At 59.8% G+C, this 14,334-nt stretch overlaps 1 protein-coding gene across 9 annotated transcripts in view; it reads right to left on the bottom strand.

Moving 5' to 3' along the window:
- PPFIA1 (PTPRF interacting protein alpha 1) overlaps nucleotides 1–14,334 on the bottom strand; it is an 81,381-nt gene that overhangs the window by 21,195 nt on the left and 45,852 nt on the right. For 6 of the 9 annotated variants that reach the window (XR_004385213.1, XM_032879731.1, XM_032879726.1 and 3 more), the window contains 7 exons: nucleotides 11,843–11,978; nucleotides 9,494–9,717; nucleotides 7,329–7,560; nucleotides 5,136–5,165; nucleotides 2,203–2,354; nucleotides 1,353–1,525; nucleotides 1,017–1,110 (listed from right to left, as the gene is read on the bottom strand). Coding sequence is in view for 8 of the 9 variants with exons in the window: in XM_032879731.1 (XP_032735622.1) it covers nucleotides 1,017–1,110; nucleotides 1,353–1,525; nucleotides 2,203–2,354; nucleotides 5,136–5,165; nucleotides 7,329–7,560; nucleotides 9,494–9,717; nucleotides 11,843–11,978 (1,041 nt within the window). In the remaining variant the exon portion in view is untranslated. The remainder of the gene's footprint in view (nucleotides 1–1,016; nucleotides 1,111–1,352; nucleotides 1,526–2,202; nucleotides 2,355–5,135; nucleotides 5,166–7,328; nucleotides 7,561–9,493; nucleotides 9,718–11,842; nucleotides 11,979–14,334) is intronic. The other 3 variants (XM_032879725.1, XM_032879728.1, XM_032879730.1) reach the window with 1 other exon arrangement.

The following is a 14,334-nucleotide window of genomic DNA, read 5'->3' as shown; positions in this document are numbered from 1 at the left end:
TTGTGTGGTTCATCCACTCAGCTCCGGGCTGGGACATGGTGAGCCCGACACAACCTGCTCTGGATGGGAAAGTCCCAGAGCACCCTGCCCACGCCGTGCCTCCGCGCCCCCTTCTGCGGCATCACGATGCCGCAGCTCCCTGGCAGGATGCTGTCCCCGCTCTTATCACCTATTCCCAGAATCAAGACAGTTTAGAACTGACACGCGACAATAGACTACAAAACCGAGAGTCTGTTTAGGATAAAAATTCAGACTCTCCTGGGGAAGGAAGAAGGACAGCACAGCGAGGGCCTCCCGACAGATGACGGGTGCCAACAACGAATTCTGAGCGCCAGGGGCCAGAGCCGTTCGCACGGTCACGTGTGTCTCGGTCGAGAGAGCCCCACGGAGAGTCACGCAGACGGCGCGCCCTGGGAGCACGGGAGGTGAGCGCTCCCCTCGCTTGCACGGAGGACGATGACGCAGAGGCGCAGGACAGCCGCCCCAAGGCTCTCCCAGAGCCCCCGACCGACGTGAGCCAGAGCTGCGGTTCACAGTCAAGGGCTGCGAGGCCGAGCCCCGGGTGCACAGCACGACACGCCCTGGCCAGAGGGTTCCCGAGGTGGCCTGGGAGTCCACGCGGTCCTTTCCCAACTTCGTCCGAGCTCTACCACCTCCAGGAAGGACTGTCTGAGAGAGGCCTTCGGGGCACCTTCTTGGACAGAAGACGCACAGCACGGCCGGCCCATCTAACAAGCCGCCGGTGGTTAAAAAGCGGGCGCAGGTGCGAGCAGCTCAGTGAGACGGCGGACTGGGGCGCCTGGGTGGCTCAGGCGTCAAATGTCTGCCTTCGGCTCAGGTCACGATCCCAGGGTCTTAGGATCAAGCCCCGCATCGGGCTCCCTGCTGGGCGGGGTGGGGGTGGGGGCCTGCTTCTCCCTCTCCCACTCCCCCTGCTTGTGTTCCCTCTCTCGCTGTGTCTGTCAAGTAAATCAGATCTTTAAAAAAAGAGAAACAACAGACTAAAAACTACTTACTTTTTTTGAAGTTTACGATTTTTTTCAGCCTGTCCTCCCAGTTTGCTGAGTCCCAGGGTGTCCTGAGAGGAGTTTTCCATCTCCGAAGCAGCAGCTGTGGGGAAGCGGAGGGACTGAAACACCGAGGGGAACCGACGTGGCCACGTGCAGGCCCTTCCCGACCGGGGGGGCGGGGGGGGCCGCGGGGGCAGGCAGAGCGTGTGCGGCTCCGAGGGCACCTCCGACGGGCCGGCCGGCGCGTGGACGCCAGAGCCGTCGGGGCCCAAACCCACAAGCACATGCCACGAGGCACCGGCTCCCGTGACAGGTACCGCAAGGAGCGCCCCGGCCACCCACCTGGTCCCATGGGCTCCTTGCCGGCGTGGCCGGGACGGCCCTTCTCCTTCTTGCCGAACAGCCGGCCGATGGAGGACTTGATGCCCTTCTTCCTGGGGGCCTTGTGCAGCGAGTCCTGGCTGCTGCTGCTGCTGCTGGGGTTGCTCACGGGCCCGTCCTGCGAGCCCGTGGAGCTGGGGACAGGAAAGGGTCTGTGACAAGCGCTCAGCACAGCACACCATTGCATGCACGCAACCTACAACACCCTGCGTTTTCAACACTCCTTCAAGCGTCACGGCCAGCACCTGCGGCGCCGCGTTCACAAGCGTGAGAAGCACGAGCTCCCATGAACGCTCCCCGGGAAGCTGACACTCGATTCCCTGGGAGGCGACAGCCCCAAGCCACGGACCAAGCCACGGGGGCTCGAGAAGGCGCTTCCTGCAGATGCCGGCCCTGCCACCCCTCAGGAGCCCCGAGCACCTCCCCAAGCAGGCCCTTCCCAGCAGTGACAAAGTGGGGGAGCGGGCCGGGGCGGGCACAGGCCCCATCAGAAGCAGAAGGTTCTCCAGAGCCGGTGTGCGGACTCTGAAGAAATGAAGTCGTCCTCCAAGTGTAGCCCCTTTCTTTCTAAACAGACTTGGGCACAAACATCCACGTGTCCCCGGCCCGATTTCCACATGGCTCTCCAAGCTCCCGCAGGGGTCCCAAGGACATCGTTTACGCAAACTCCACTCGATTCACTGATATTTCGTTAAAATCATCGTTCTGACCTTTTTTTCTCCCCCAGGAAAAGGTCAAAGATTTCTTAAAACTGCAAACTAACGCCCAAGAGTGCTTCCCGCAGGAAGAGCAGCGCCCGCATGCGTCTTACTTTCTAACATCCCTGATGTCCTCGTGGCTGGCCGTGTGCAGTGCTCCTTTGTGCAGCCTGTCTAAGCGGAGGGTTCTCGGGGAGGAGGGGGGGGATGTTTCACATTTTATCGTTGCTTTGTCATCGCGTACCTCTTCCCGGGAAGCCGGCAACTGCGGGGGAGACGGGAGACCAGTGAGTGAGAGCCCGCCGCACAGCCATCGTGCAAGCTGCACGCGAGGCCATAACCTTACGTGCAAACCCAGGGGCGCACGAAAGCCTCGTGTAGTCCGGGGCTGTGCTGTGGAGTGGTCCTGCTTAAGAGCAGCCCCAGGACACCCCCCAACCTGCCTGTGAGTGCGGCGCGCGGCACAGGCTGGGCCCTCCTATCCCTGAGCCCCCTGCAGCTCGCGGCCCTCCCTCCCTGCCACAAGGACGGTCACCGACAGGGATGGGGAGACCTGAGCCACGCCCCAAACCAGATCCGTAGAAACCGTGGCCAGCAGGCGGGAGCTCTCCCTGACCGAGAGCAACCCGTTCTTCCCAGTGCCAGTCAAACCAAGAAGGCCGCCACGCAGCACTGCCTGGAGCTTCTCGTTTGGGGGCGAAAGGAAATAGCCTGTACCATAATCCATCATTTCTAGTAATGATGCAAACCGGGGAGTCCCTAAGGTCAAGTTCAAGGTGAACAGGCACCCACCCTCCCCCCAACATGGGCCTGGCCCCGGTCTTTCGGGGACTACGTTGTAACCTGAACATATGTGCAGCTCAGAGACAGCCTGTTCCACCCAGCGGGGACGCCAGGCTGCTGTCACGACAAGATGAACCCCTTCAGACTCCCTGTGTGTCTTTCTGAGCTGCATCTGTGCGGCCTCAGGCAGGAAGGCAGGGCCACCGTCTAGCCAGCGCTCTAGTCCCACCCAGGGTCCTGGCAGGGCTCACACAGATCTGGGCTTTGGGACTGGCTAAGGCACGGCTGGGTCTCATGAGACACGCGTGGCAAACCCCTGTGTGAGACTGGGGCAGCTGCAGGTGCCTTGTAACAGGACCTCTGCAGCCGCAGGGGCTCAGGGACACCCACAGGCATCGGCGACCAGCAGAGCTGAGCTCAGGTAAGACACAACCGTAATGAACAGCTAGATAAGCCCTGCGTCCTCCCCTGAATTCCCATCACAATCATCAGACAACAAAAAGCTATCTTAACTGGTTAGATATTAACAACATAAAATTTAGCAGGGACAGATTACAATAACAAGGAAGGATTTCAAATTCAGGTTAAAGCAGTGATTTGTAAAAAAACAAAAACAAAAACAACAACAACAACAACAACAAAGAACAGGATCGGGAGAGACATTCGGGGCTGTGCTGACAATGCCATCCGTGGAGACACAGTTCCGAGTGCAAGCCCACGCCGTGCCACGGTCGGGGCCACACGGCAAGCCCCAGCCAGGCCTGCCCTCCCTCCGCACTCCCAGGGGAAGCACACCCTGCCCACCACTGGGGCCCAGCAGACTTGCACCTCCAAGCGGCTGCACGTCAACTCGATCGGGAGGTTCCAGGAGAGCTGGGGGGGGGGTCAGCCCAGCATGGGCCCCGGGCACGGTCATGCTAGCCCCGTCTGTGCTGACCCGGCTCTCTGCAAGTAACGTCCTCTCAAACCCTCTGAATAAGGCCCTCCAAGAAGCAGTGTGTGAGCTCGAGGGACCACAAGCAACAGGAGCCGCTGCCCTGCCTGGGGGTTCAGCAGCCCCTTCTTTCATCGGAAAGTCTTGCTCCCAAGAAAACCGCAGAGGCGAGCCGGCCGACTCAGGCAGTGCTGGGCTTGGCTCCGGTGTGGGCCCCCGATCTCGGCAGACCGCGCTCGCACCGGCCCAGTCTGTGGCTGGGTCGGGGAGCAGGATCCCATCATCATCCTCGCGTAACAGGAGAGAGAGCAGGGCACCCAGACCACACCCGGGTCACAAAGCCATCATGACAGAGCTGGCACTTGAACCCAGGAGTGTCACTAAATGGCCACACCTGTCCGCCCAGCAGAGCGGCTGCCCTGGCTGCCGCCCAGCTCCCAACACTGAGCCCCCAACCCCGCAGAGGCGTGGCCCTGGAAGTGCACGGCCCGGCAGGTTTGGGGTCGGGGCGCACGCAGTCCAGGGAGCAAAGCACAACAGTTACAAGGAAGACACTCTGGTCAAGGTATCTGTCCCCTGATGCGCTGTACTTCCTCTGAGACTGGGAAGACACAACCTGCGGTGCCCAGTACATAGAAGCCCCAAGCCCCGAGCGGGCCGGGTGGCAGCAAACCCGCACGGCACCTCGGCCCCAGCCCGGGGCTCCGCACCTGGGAAGTGGGGTCATGACACAACCTATGCCTCGCGGGGCTTTGTGAGGGCAGCAGGCTCATGGAGCTCTCGGCGCAGCCTGGCACACGGCGGGGGCTCCGAGTGCCGCAGCCACAGTCGTCGACGCCAGTGGCGCCGAGTCTAAAGCCCGTGGCCCTGCTTCACTAATTTCTTTTTGAAAACTATCATGTCCGGGGCGCCTGGAGGCTCCCTCGGTGAAGCGTGTGCCTCTGCCCCAGGTCATGATCTCGGAGTCCGGGGATGGAGTCCCGCATCGGGGCTCCCTGCTCAGCGGGGGGCCTGCCGCTCCCTCTGCCTGCCGCTCCCCCGTGCGCGAGCTCGCTCTCGCTGACGAAGAAGTAAGTAAAATCTTCACAAACCAAACCATCACGTCTGGTGGAGCTAAGTACGCCGCGAGCAGGAGACACCCATGCGGCACAGCGAGCACCCCGGTCTGTGGCGGTGCCCTGTGAGAACCTGCTGGGGCCCCGAGGGCGACCCACCGCAGGCTGGAGCACCGTGGGCCCCGCGCTCCCTGGGACGCGCTCCTGGGCAGGGCGGGGCGCTGTTTCACGGGTCACAGACAAACAGGGGAACGTTCAACTACTAAAATTTTACCTTTCTACGATGTTTCCTTAAATCACTAGGCTGACAGAGGCATGCAAAGAAATGAAGAGAAATCAGATTTACTGCACACGCTGAAGCTAAAAATTCAAGGACCAGAATAGGCAAACATATTAAAAAAGTAACAGATCAGATATAAGCGAGATGAGACTTGTTTAGAAACAACGTAACTGGAAATAGAACTTCTTTTCACCATAAATTTAAACATGATAGATTATTCAAGATTTACTAGAGAAACGCTATAAATTATTACTCAGGGAGAAGAACTCCACTGTAACACACACCCCGATTAAAGTATGGCACCTTGTGTAGCACAGGGACCGTACGGCCGTCTGTTCTAAAGTCGTCTTGAGTCTGTTTTCCTTACTGAAAAGCGTGCTGCACTTTTACAGTGTGAACCCCACGACACAGCTCCTGCCCACCTCCCCCAGCGCCCGGCGAACCCACTCTCCGCAGGCACCTGCCGGACGTCCACGCAGAATCCTCACTAGCACTGATTTCAAGCTTCTCGGAAGTAAGAGCGTTGTTTAAAGCAGGGTGCCCTGTGCTATGTGTGAGGATAAACACCGGCGTAACAGCAGGGCCCGCTGCCTTCTGTGATTCCGCATCCCATGTGGAAAACTTTCTACGAAGGCAGAACGTACACTCGCTCGGGAAGCTGACGAGACTTGTAGTCACATACGAGCATCGAAACCGGACCGCGTGCCGTTCGGGTCAGGCTTCCAATCACTCCCTGCTTACTGCCTTAGTTCTTCATATAAGAAACACTTCGTTTACGAGGGTTCACGTTGACGAGGCAGCTCTGAGTAAAACACTCCAGATTCACCTGCATCGTGCCCTTTCCCACATCTACTATACAGTGACATGCTAATGAAAATGTATCCCTGTTGGGGGAAAGAAAAACCCCACTATCTAATGACAAATGAAGACAAAGCAGAAACCACACTCATGAGCCATGACTGACCACACACACACACACACACACACACACACAGTGGACCGCAGGGTCACTGCCACCCGAGCATGCTGGGGAGGGCGTTACGGCACAGGGCTGGGTGGACAGAACACCGGCTGAGGCGGGAGGCCGAGGTCTGCACTCACAGTGATAAACCAAACCAAAGGATGGGACAGGACATCAAAAGCAGCCACGGACGGTCAGCCAGCATACAAAAGCACAAAAACGGAGGAAAAAGAAACATAACTATTTTCTATAACCAGTCTTACAAATCCCCTGGAAGGAAGGCAGCATGAAACCACAAATAAAACCCTCAAAGAGTTTAAAATAGGAGTTAATTAGCTAACGATGTGAATGACAAAGACAGTAGGTCAGACCCCACGAAGTGGACTCGTCACCACGGCAGACGCCACCACAGGGGTTCACGGCTCATTCAATTACATGCCGGCTAACGAGGCAGCTAAAAATAGAAACGGACAGGAGCGCGTCTGACAGAAGTGTGATCGAAAAGCAGAACGCTGTGAACGTGATTTTATGTGGGAAAGAGGCACGAGCTCATGAAACCTAAGCCACACAGCAAAGTTATCAAAGGTACTTCGGAGCTGCACGCTTGTCACCGAAAACCGGAGGGTCACTGTGTTTCCAGACCCTGATGAGCAGAGACACCCCGGGACCTCCCCAGGGTGCCGCGGTGTGTGGCTTGTGGTGCGGCCGTCCCTGCCTCATGCAGACCCGGCGTCAAGCATGCGGTCCAGTGCATCATTGAAAGAACCAATTTAAGCTTTCTTTTTTGACTGAATGTCCTGTACTCTCCACTTCGGCACCTCTAACGCAAAGGACAGCAGTGACTTCTCTTTAAGTGTGTTACACGCTGCGGAGACCATCCGCGTTACTTCTGTGAAACTGTGTATTCCTAGAAAATAATAATACTCCCCTTGGAGCTGCTGCGCCGGGCACAGGCCCACGTTGTCCAAAGTTGCACCAGTAAAAGCTCTGATGGGCTCACGACGACACGCTAAGCCGGTCACCCAAACGCCACAATTAACACGTCCCTGTGCTGAGTGATTACATACTAGCCAGTCTAAAATGTCTCGAGCCTCTGAACGCAGCAAGTGAACCTGATTTTCCTCTGGGACAAGACACCACACCAAGGCACCTCTGCCGAGTCTGAGGCTGAGCTCGGGGGCTGGGGCGGGGGGGCGCAGCCAGCAGAAGGGTCGGCAAATACTCACCAGTGTCATGACCCCCAGTCTGTCCACCTCCCTGGCGGGGCTGTGTGGGCCCCTTCGCGGAGTGGAGCGCCCGCTGTGCGGAGGGGACGGGCCTGTGAGCGTGGACGTGGGGTGTGGGGGGGCGGCGCCCCCAGACCAGAACCGGCCCGGGCTGTCTAAAGTGCCACTGCCCACGCGGCTCTCAATCTCCTCCGCCCGCTGTTCCGTGCTCTCCTTCTCTTCTTGGATCAGCCTGGAACGAAAGCGCGTGGTCAGCCCCCCGTGCCAGCGAGCGCGTCAGTCCCACAGATCTAGGCCCGCGTCGAGCGCATGCCCATCAGGAGACTCCAGGAACAGCTGCTCTAACAGTAACGTCTTGGTACACGCTGCTTCAGGGCACGACCAAGTCAACCTTCACGGAGTCCCACAGGGCCGCTTCCCGCCACGCGTGTCTCATTCTACTCGCGCACCCGGACACTCTGACGGGGCCTGCTGGCAGCTCTCCTCCCGCACAAGGGCTACGTGAACCTTATTCTTAGAGCACAGCTGTGTATTTACAGCTCAGAGTCCTCAGCTGGAAATCGGGAACTGACATACCTGAGGGACCACCTCCCGAGGCAATCGGGAGTTCCCACTCAGGTGTCTAGGTTGGATGGAAAGGTGGAGCTGGTTTTTTTTTTAAGGCTGAATTCAAACAAAAGTCTTATTTAATGGAGTTTTGGACCAGCCTCCTGAGTTTCTGGATCCCCGTCAACCGTGCTCTGCTGATTTGAACTCAGGCTGAGTGCTCCTCTCCCCTCAGGCACGACTCGTCGGTGAACAGCAGCGTCTGTAGGTGACTGCGTGAATTATCAGTCTAACATTAACACGCAGTGTCCCCGCAGGAACCTTTCCAATGACAGCTCCACTTAGGTACCCTGAAAACGTGTTTTATTATGGGTAACAAGTCGGTGGACAGCCCTGACCACTGGCATCGGTGGGAGACCCCGTGCACCTGGGCCCGGGCTACCCCCACTTCTCCCTTCCCAAGCAGACCGGGAAAGGCTTTGGCGCTGAGCCAGTCGGCGCGGAGCCGGCACTCGTCCTTCCCGCCTCGGAGCCGGCCGCTCTTCCCTGTGTCTCCCACTAACGTTTCTGTCCAGCTCGGCTCTCCACGGGCAGGAACGTGACCCGGGGCTGCTGCAGGACACACAGACACAGGAGCTATCAGGGCCCCTGGGCACAGTGGCAGCCCCCCACGCCGCAGCCTCCATCACCGTGGGGGCCAGTCTCTGGGTCCCTTCCCCGTGGGCCCGGTGGTCTGTCAAGTCACTACTATCACTGCTAAGAGCATTTCTAAGGAAAAGACCCTTGAAATAGCGAAGAGACTGGAAGACCTAAATCCTCCGGCCTCTCACCGTTCTGCGAAGCACCACTTCTGACCTGCTCTGTTCGTTTAATGTAGCAAACCGCAAGCCTGAATGGGAACCTGCGGGCCTGCAAACCTGGGCTTTTCTGCTCTGTTCAGGCGGCTGAGTGACACAAGCTGGCCACCTCCGGGCGGGGGATGTGAGAGTGGCGGGCGGACACCACCCCGCACCCCGTCCACGCAGGGTGCAGAGCTAGGGGACCCTGCAGCTCGAAGCGGGTAGAGAAGCAGCTCCCCCCTCACCTGCGGCTGCCCGTCTCACCCTCCCCTCGCCCGCGCACTGAGCTAGGACGTTCCGAAGCAGCCCGTCTCCTGCCCCGTGAAGGACCCCAGATGCTTCTCCACGAGTGCGCCAGGCCAGCCCCCTTCTCCCGCTCGTGACAGCGCCCCGCCGCACACATCTTCCCTCTGCGTTGCGGGACAGGTAGGGCACCTTGGCCGAGTCTGGGGCCCCGGGTGGCACAGAGCAGCATCGTGGGCACACACCGGGCACCCCTGCGGTTCTCTCTGGCTGTGCTGTCGGCTTCTGGGGGGAGGCACCAAACACCTTCTGCTCCTCCCCCAGATGTCACACCGACACGCCGAGACCGCGACCCTGGAGAGAACGCCCTGGCTAGCCCATGTCACAATCCAGGGCAGTCTCAGAACTCAATTCCTAGGGTAGAATGGAGTAGTTTCATCATCGTGGGACACGTAGCAAGCCCTCACGGGATGTGTCCCCGACCTTCTGAGTGTGACAGCACTCCTCAGAGACACTCCCGTCTCTGGGGCCGGGTACCTGATCTCTTTGTTGATGGCGTCCAGCTGCTCCTGAAGCATCATGGCCAACGTCTGGGCGTCGGCCTGCCCACTGGGCGACAGCAGAGCGGCCGAACTGAAGAGAGGGTCCCGGTCGTCTTCGCCATCAGACACATCAACGTCACTCTCGAATGCCTGGGCCACGTTGGCTAGCACACTGGCTTGCTGGGCACGTTCCCAGTCCTGCTCATTCAGAGTCTGTACCTACAAAGAGGAAAACGGAATCTCACCGAGGACGGAAAGTAACAGCAGCAGTTACAGGAACTTCAGAGAACTCATCAGAAACTCGACAAGTTTCCACACAGGAGCCCCAAAGGAACAGGGAACGGGCCGTGCTTCCAAGCTGCTGACACCCGCAGGGCAAGAAGCAGAATTTCAGGCACCGGGCGAGGTGGCAGCCTACCGCCGGGAGGGCCCACACGCGCACCCGAGGTGGACACGTTTCTGTGATATCATTTACGTGGTGGGACGACCGGCTCAGATATAAAACCTGAAAATTAAAGCAGCATCTCGTGGCCAGTCAGCCGGCCTCACAGGAAGTAAAAACCCATGAGATCCACGGAGGCTGGGTGCGCCTCAGTGGCCCCGACGTCTCACCCGTGTCCCCACGCAGGGGACCAGGAATGGCCGGAGTTTCCCGCCCCGCTTCCTGCGGCTGAGAGGCGAGAGGACACGGCACCTGCCCCGGGCAGCAGAGGCCCACCCCCTCCTGTCTGAGCGAGTGGGCGCTTGCAGGCACCACACGGGGCCAGCCGCGCACAGTCCCGAGCGCGGGCGCAAGCAGAGGCTCTTCCTGCCCTCCTCCCTCCACACCAACACCCGTTCCCCTCTTCAGTCTCAGGGGTGCTGCCCCCCACCCCTGGGGATAGCCCCACCTGCAGGCACAAGGCCTGGCCCTCAGCGTACTCAAGGACATCATTCTGCCCTCTCTCTAGATAATCAACTTTCTACCGGTTGATTCACATCAGGCTAAAAATGTGTTCTCCCTTCTCCCTCCAAACTAACGGGACAGAGACCACAGAACTTCTACCCCAGGGGCCCTTACAGCTGCCGCTGCGACTCTGCTCCCAGCCAGAGTACAGGCTCTCCAGGACGTGGGCCTGTTCCCTCTACACATCCTCACCTCCCAGTGGAGCTTGTCGCGAGCAGGCTCTCCCAGAACTGGTCTCAGCTCATCAGCTGCCCTTGACCTGTCCCCTCCCCTGAGCACTTGGGGGTTTCTCCCGCCTCGAAGTCATTGCTCTGTCTCCACCTGCTCTGTCTCTGTCCCCCGAGCCTGTGCACTGGGAGCGCCTGGAGCTCTATTCTTGGACCTGAGGTCTATCCACAGGGGCCCACTTGGTGAATTTACCTTGCCTGTGCCTCTAGATGCCACAAGTGGGTCCTGGTCTCAATCCTTCTCTCCAGTTAAGGCCTCCTCAGGCCCAGACTGGCGCATCCAACTGCTCAGCAGACCTGTCCCCTTGGGTGTCCGACGGGCCTGCCGACCCATGAGCCAGGCTGAGGCCCCACGCTAGCCTCCACGACCCTGTGGTCCTCCCCACCTCAGGAGACAGACTTCCTGTCGAGAGGTCACGTGGCGAGGAACTGAGGCCCCCACCCCAGCCAGGCAAGGACACCAACCCCGGGTGGGTGTTCTAGTGGCCCAACCTCCGGAGACCTGAAGCCAGAAGCACCCCGCTCAACTCTCCCAATTTCAAGGACGTTGTGAACTGCTGAACGTTCATTCCAAGCCACTAGGCACCACAGCAGTGTGTTCAACAGCGGCAGATGACGGACACACGTGCCGCATCGGACTCCTCTGCTGGCCGCCCCTCGCCACACTGCGCGCAGAGGATTCCGCCTCCCGTCCGTCCTTCCGCGCTGCTGCAGCCCCGGGGCTCCAGGGACGCCGGGTGCAAACCCGCTCAGGGAGGACGCGGACCCAGAATACAGACCCGTCTACAAAGACACACGCTGCACACGGGACCAACTGCACACAGTCCCGAGTGCGGGCGCGAGCACCGTAAGCTTCCGAGCGTGAACTCTTTGTGCTTAAGGATGAACGGGTGTGTTTACTCTGAACAGTTCGGGCCCGTACTAGCTGGCGCTGTGCTGTGCTTAACCGCAAGTCACACTTTACCCGCATTCCCACTCTTTAAAAAGAAAAGAAGCCCTAAGAGTAGACTCTGAGCCGGCAAAAGAAGAACGGGGGCCGGGGGTGGGGGGCCGGAGATAGTGCCCTGTCAGCACTGTCACTCTGGAAGGGCGTGTAAGTCAGAGAACACGGCAGGTGACACTCAGGGAAGTGCGGGGGTGCTGAGAGCCCACTGGGGACGGAGGTCCTTGCCTTGGAAGGCTCATCTCGCAGAGCAGCCAGACGGCCCTTCTGGGGGCGCCGCAACACGGCACCGCTGCTGTAGGAGTCCGTGGGGCCGTCTGCCACAGGGAACCGGAAGTCAGGGACACTGCCCAAGTGCGGTCGGCTGAAACATGGGGAAAAAAGAAAAGGTCGTCACTGGAAGAAAAGTAAACTGAGCTCTGTCAGCCAAGCCAGAACCTGTCAGTCGGAAAATGATTTCACCAAGAAAGGCCTCTCCAAGGGCTCCGTCTTTCCCTGTCTGTTCCCCGTCCCCCCTAACAGCCCGCTGCCCACGCCCGCAGAGGGCGCCCCAGCAGACTCAACACTGGACACCCAGGAAAGCAGGGCAGACGCTCCGCATGGGCAGGTGAGCGCGCCACGGCCCGGCGGTCTGAGAGCCGGCGGACAGGTGTGCTCTCCAGCTCAGAGCCCGCCCCCAGGCCCGCTGTCCTGCATTTCCGCGGCCCCGTCCCCCCAAATGATCAGGAAGCGCACCGATCCACCACGATGGCCTTCAACTGCCACCGTCCCACTTGTGCCAAGGCCCACGGTGTGAGGCCTAGAGACCACAGGGACTCCCCCAGCTGCTACTAGCAGCCGTCTTAGGGCACCGGTGGTAGAAGCCTTCCGAGCCCCCACTCGCGGCTTATGTGCACTGGGTTTGGCGGCACACCCAATGTTTCCAGTCAGAAGCATGGGTGTGTGTGCGGTCAGGCCGACAGCCAGCCAGCACCCTGGGATGAGAGTCCCGAGGAAAGGCAGATGGAGCCTGGGGCACCAGAAAGCAGAGCTGCAGTGGGCCGTCAGCGGCTCCCCTCAGCAAAGGCTCCGGAGAGAAACTGGCGAGCAGAGATGAAGGAGTGCGGCGGCCGAGAGCCCACACGCCTGGCCTCAGCCACGGGTTCACCCCTGTCCCCCGATTCTGGCACGGATTCCAGTGGCTCCTTGTTCTCTGGGAGAAGAGTGGCTGCCTGTGTTTTCAGAAATCCTTAAGATCCTGGGAGACAGAACCCACTCATGTGATTAGGGTAAACTCAGGAGGGGGCCGCTGGCACCGCCCCACCATCTGCAGACGGGCCGCTCGGACGGGATGCCCCCTCCACTTGCGCTCCACGCACCTCCCTCTGGTTTTTAAAGGAACGCCTTCGTTCAGTGCTGCCAGAGGACTAGAGGTCCTCTAGTCCCTGCTTCCCGAAGCTGCCCGCTTGCACTCGGCAGTTCGAGGACGGCTGCTCTGGGGCCACAGCACGTCATGAGATCGGTGGGAGCCACACGCACGAAACCCTGTGTGTGAAGTGGGGTGGTACACAGACCCTCCAGGGGTCATGAGTGTCACCTAATTCCAATACCCTTCTGGGGCTCACTTCCTCCTGAGCCCACCACCCTGCATCAGGTTGCATCCCTAAACTGTGTCCCATCGGTCCCGTGTGTGGGAGCCTGTCACCTCTCTCCTGCTCTGCAACCTAGACCGTCTCCTTCTGCTGGAAAAGGTCACGTGGACAAGACTGGAGGGGCTGTACCTGCTGGCCACCAGCCATCTTTCCAATCCCACCTTCCATGGCCTGCCTGTGCTTATCGCGACACGTCTGTCCTACAGCTCCTACCAGCCTCTCGTCGGCCACCGGAGGGGTGGGGTGGGGCTCTACATGAGACTGCTTGAAACACACCCCTCCTCTGCACCCATCTTCGGACCACACAGCCTCCTGTGACCCTGGCCACTCCTTCCGCCCCTCTCCATCCTTCACGTTTGCTAGCACACCCAGAATAGGCAGACACACACGGACTTCTGTCATCCCACTGTCCCACGGTGCCACCCCTCAGGTTTCCACACGGCCCCTTCCCTTCATACTCCAGCTTCTGCCAGTGCGGCGGGCACCGTGTCCACCTCCTCACACATACGCCTTCAAGCCGGGAGCAGCGCCACTCATGACCCTGGCCTCCCACCGGCGAGGCTCTCAGTCAGCAAACCAAGAGCCTGCTCTGCGCCCTGATCCTCCCACGCTCTGCCCCATATGACACTATCCCGCTCCTTCTTGAAGCTCTCCCTCTGGGGGTTCCCCACACAGGGACAGCTTCCGGCTCTGCCTCTCTGTGACTCCGCCTTCCCCGAAGCGTCCCCCTCCTTCCTACACGCAGGCCCCCCAGGGACAGTCACAAGACAGCCCCGGCCTTCCCGAGAGCCCACGCCTGTGATCGCGGAAACACTGGCGCGGCCTGCGTGTGCCCGCGTCCTGCAGACCGAGGAGGCTCACTCAGCCACCCGGCGGCTCTCGGTCAAGTGCGACTTTCACGTGAGGACTCTTTGCCACGATGGGGCAAACAAACCCCCAACGCCTTTGTGGGACTAACAGCCTGCAGGACACAGGGTGACCTGCTAGGCTCCCGGGCCAGCTGACCCCCTCCCACAGCCGCTGACTCCAAGCTGTCCCAGGAGACTTAAGGCGACCACACATCATTCTCCTTCAATCCCTTAAAGAACG

The sequence above is a fragment of the Lontra canadensis genome, unplaced genomic scaffold (genome assembly GCF_010015895.1).
Source record: "Lontra canadensis isolate GAN:19392208 unplaced genomic scaffold, GSC_riverotter_1.0 scaffold66, whole genome shotgun sequence".
Taxonomy (NCBI): domain Eukaryota; kingdom Metazoa; phylum Chordata; class Mammalia; order Carnivora; family Mustelidae; genus Lontra; species Lontra canadensis.
Note: the sequence above shows the minus strand (reverse complement) of the source record. Positions and strands in the feature narration are given on the sequence as shown.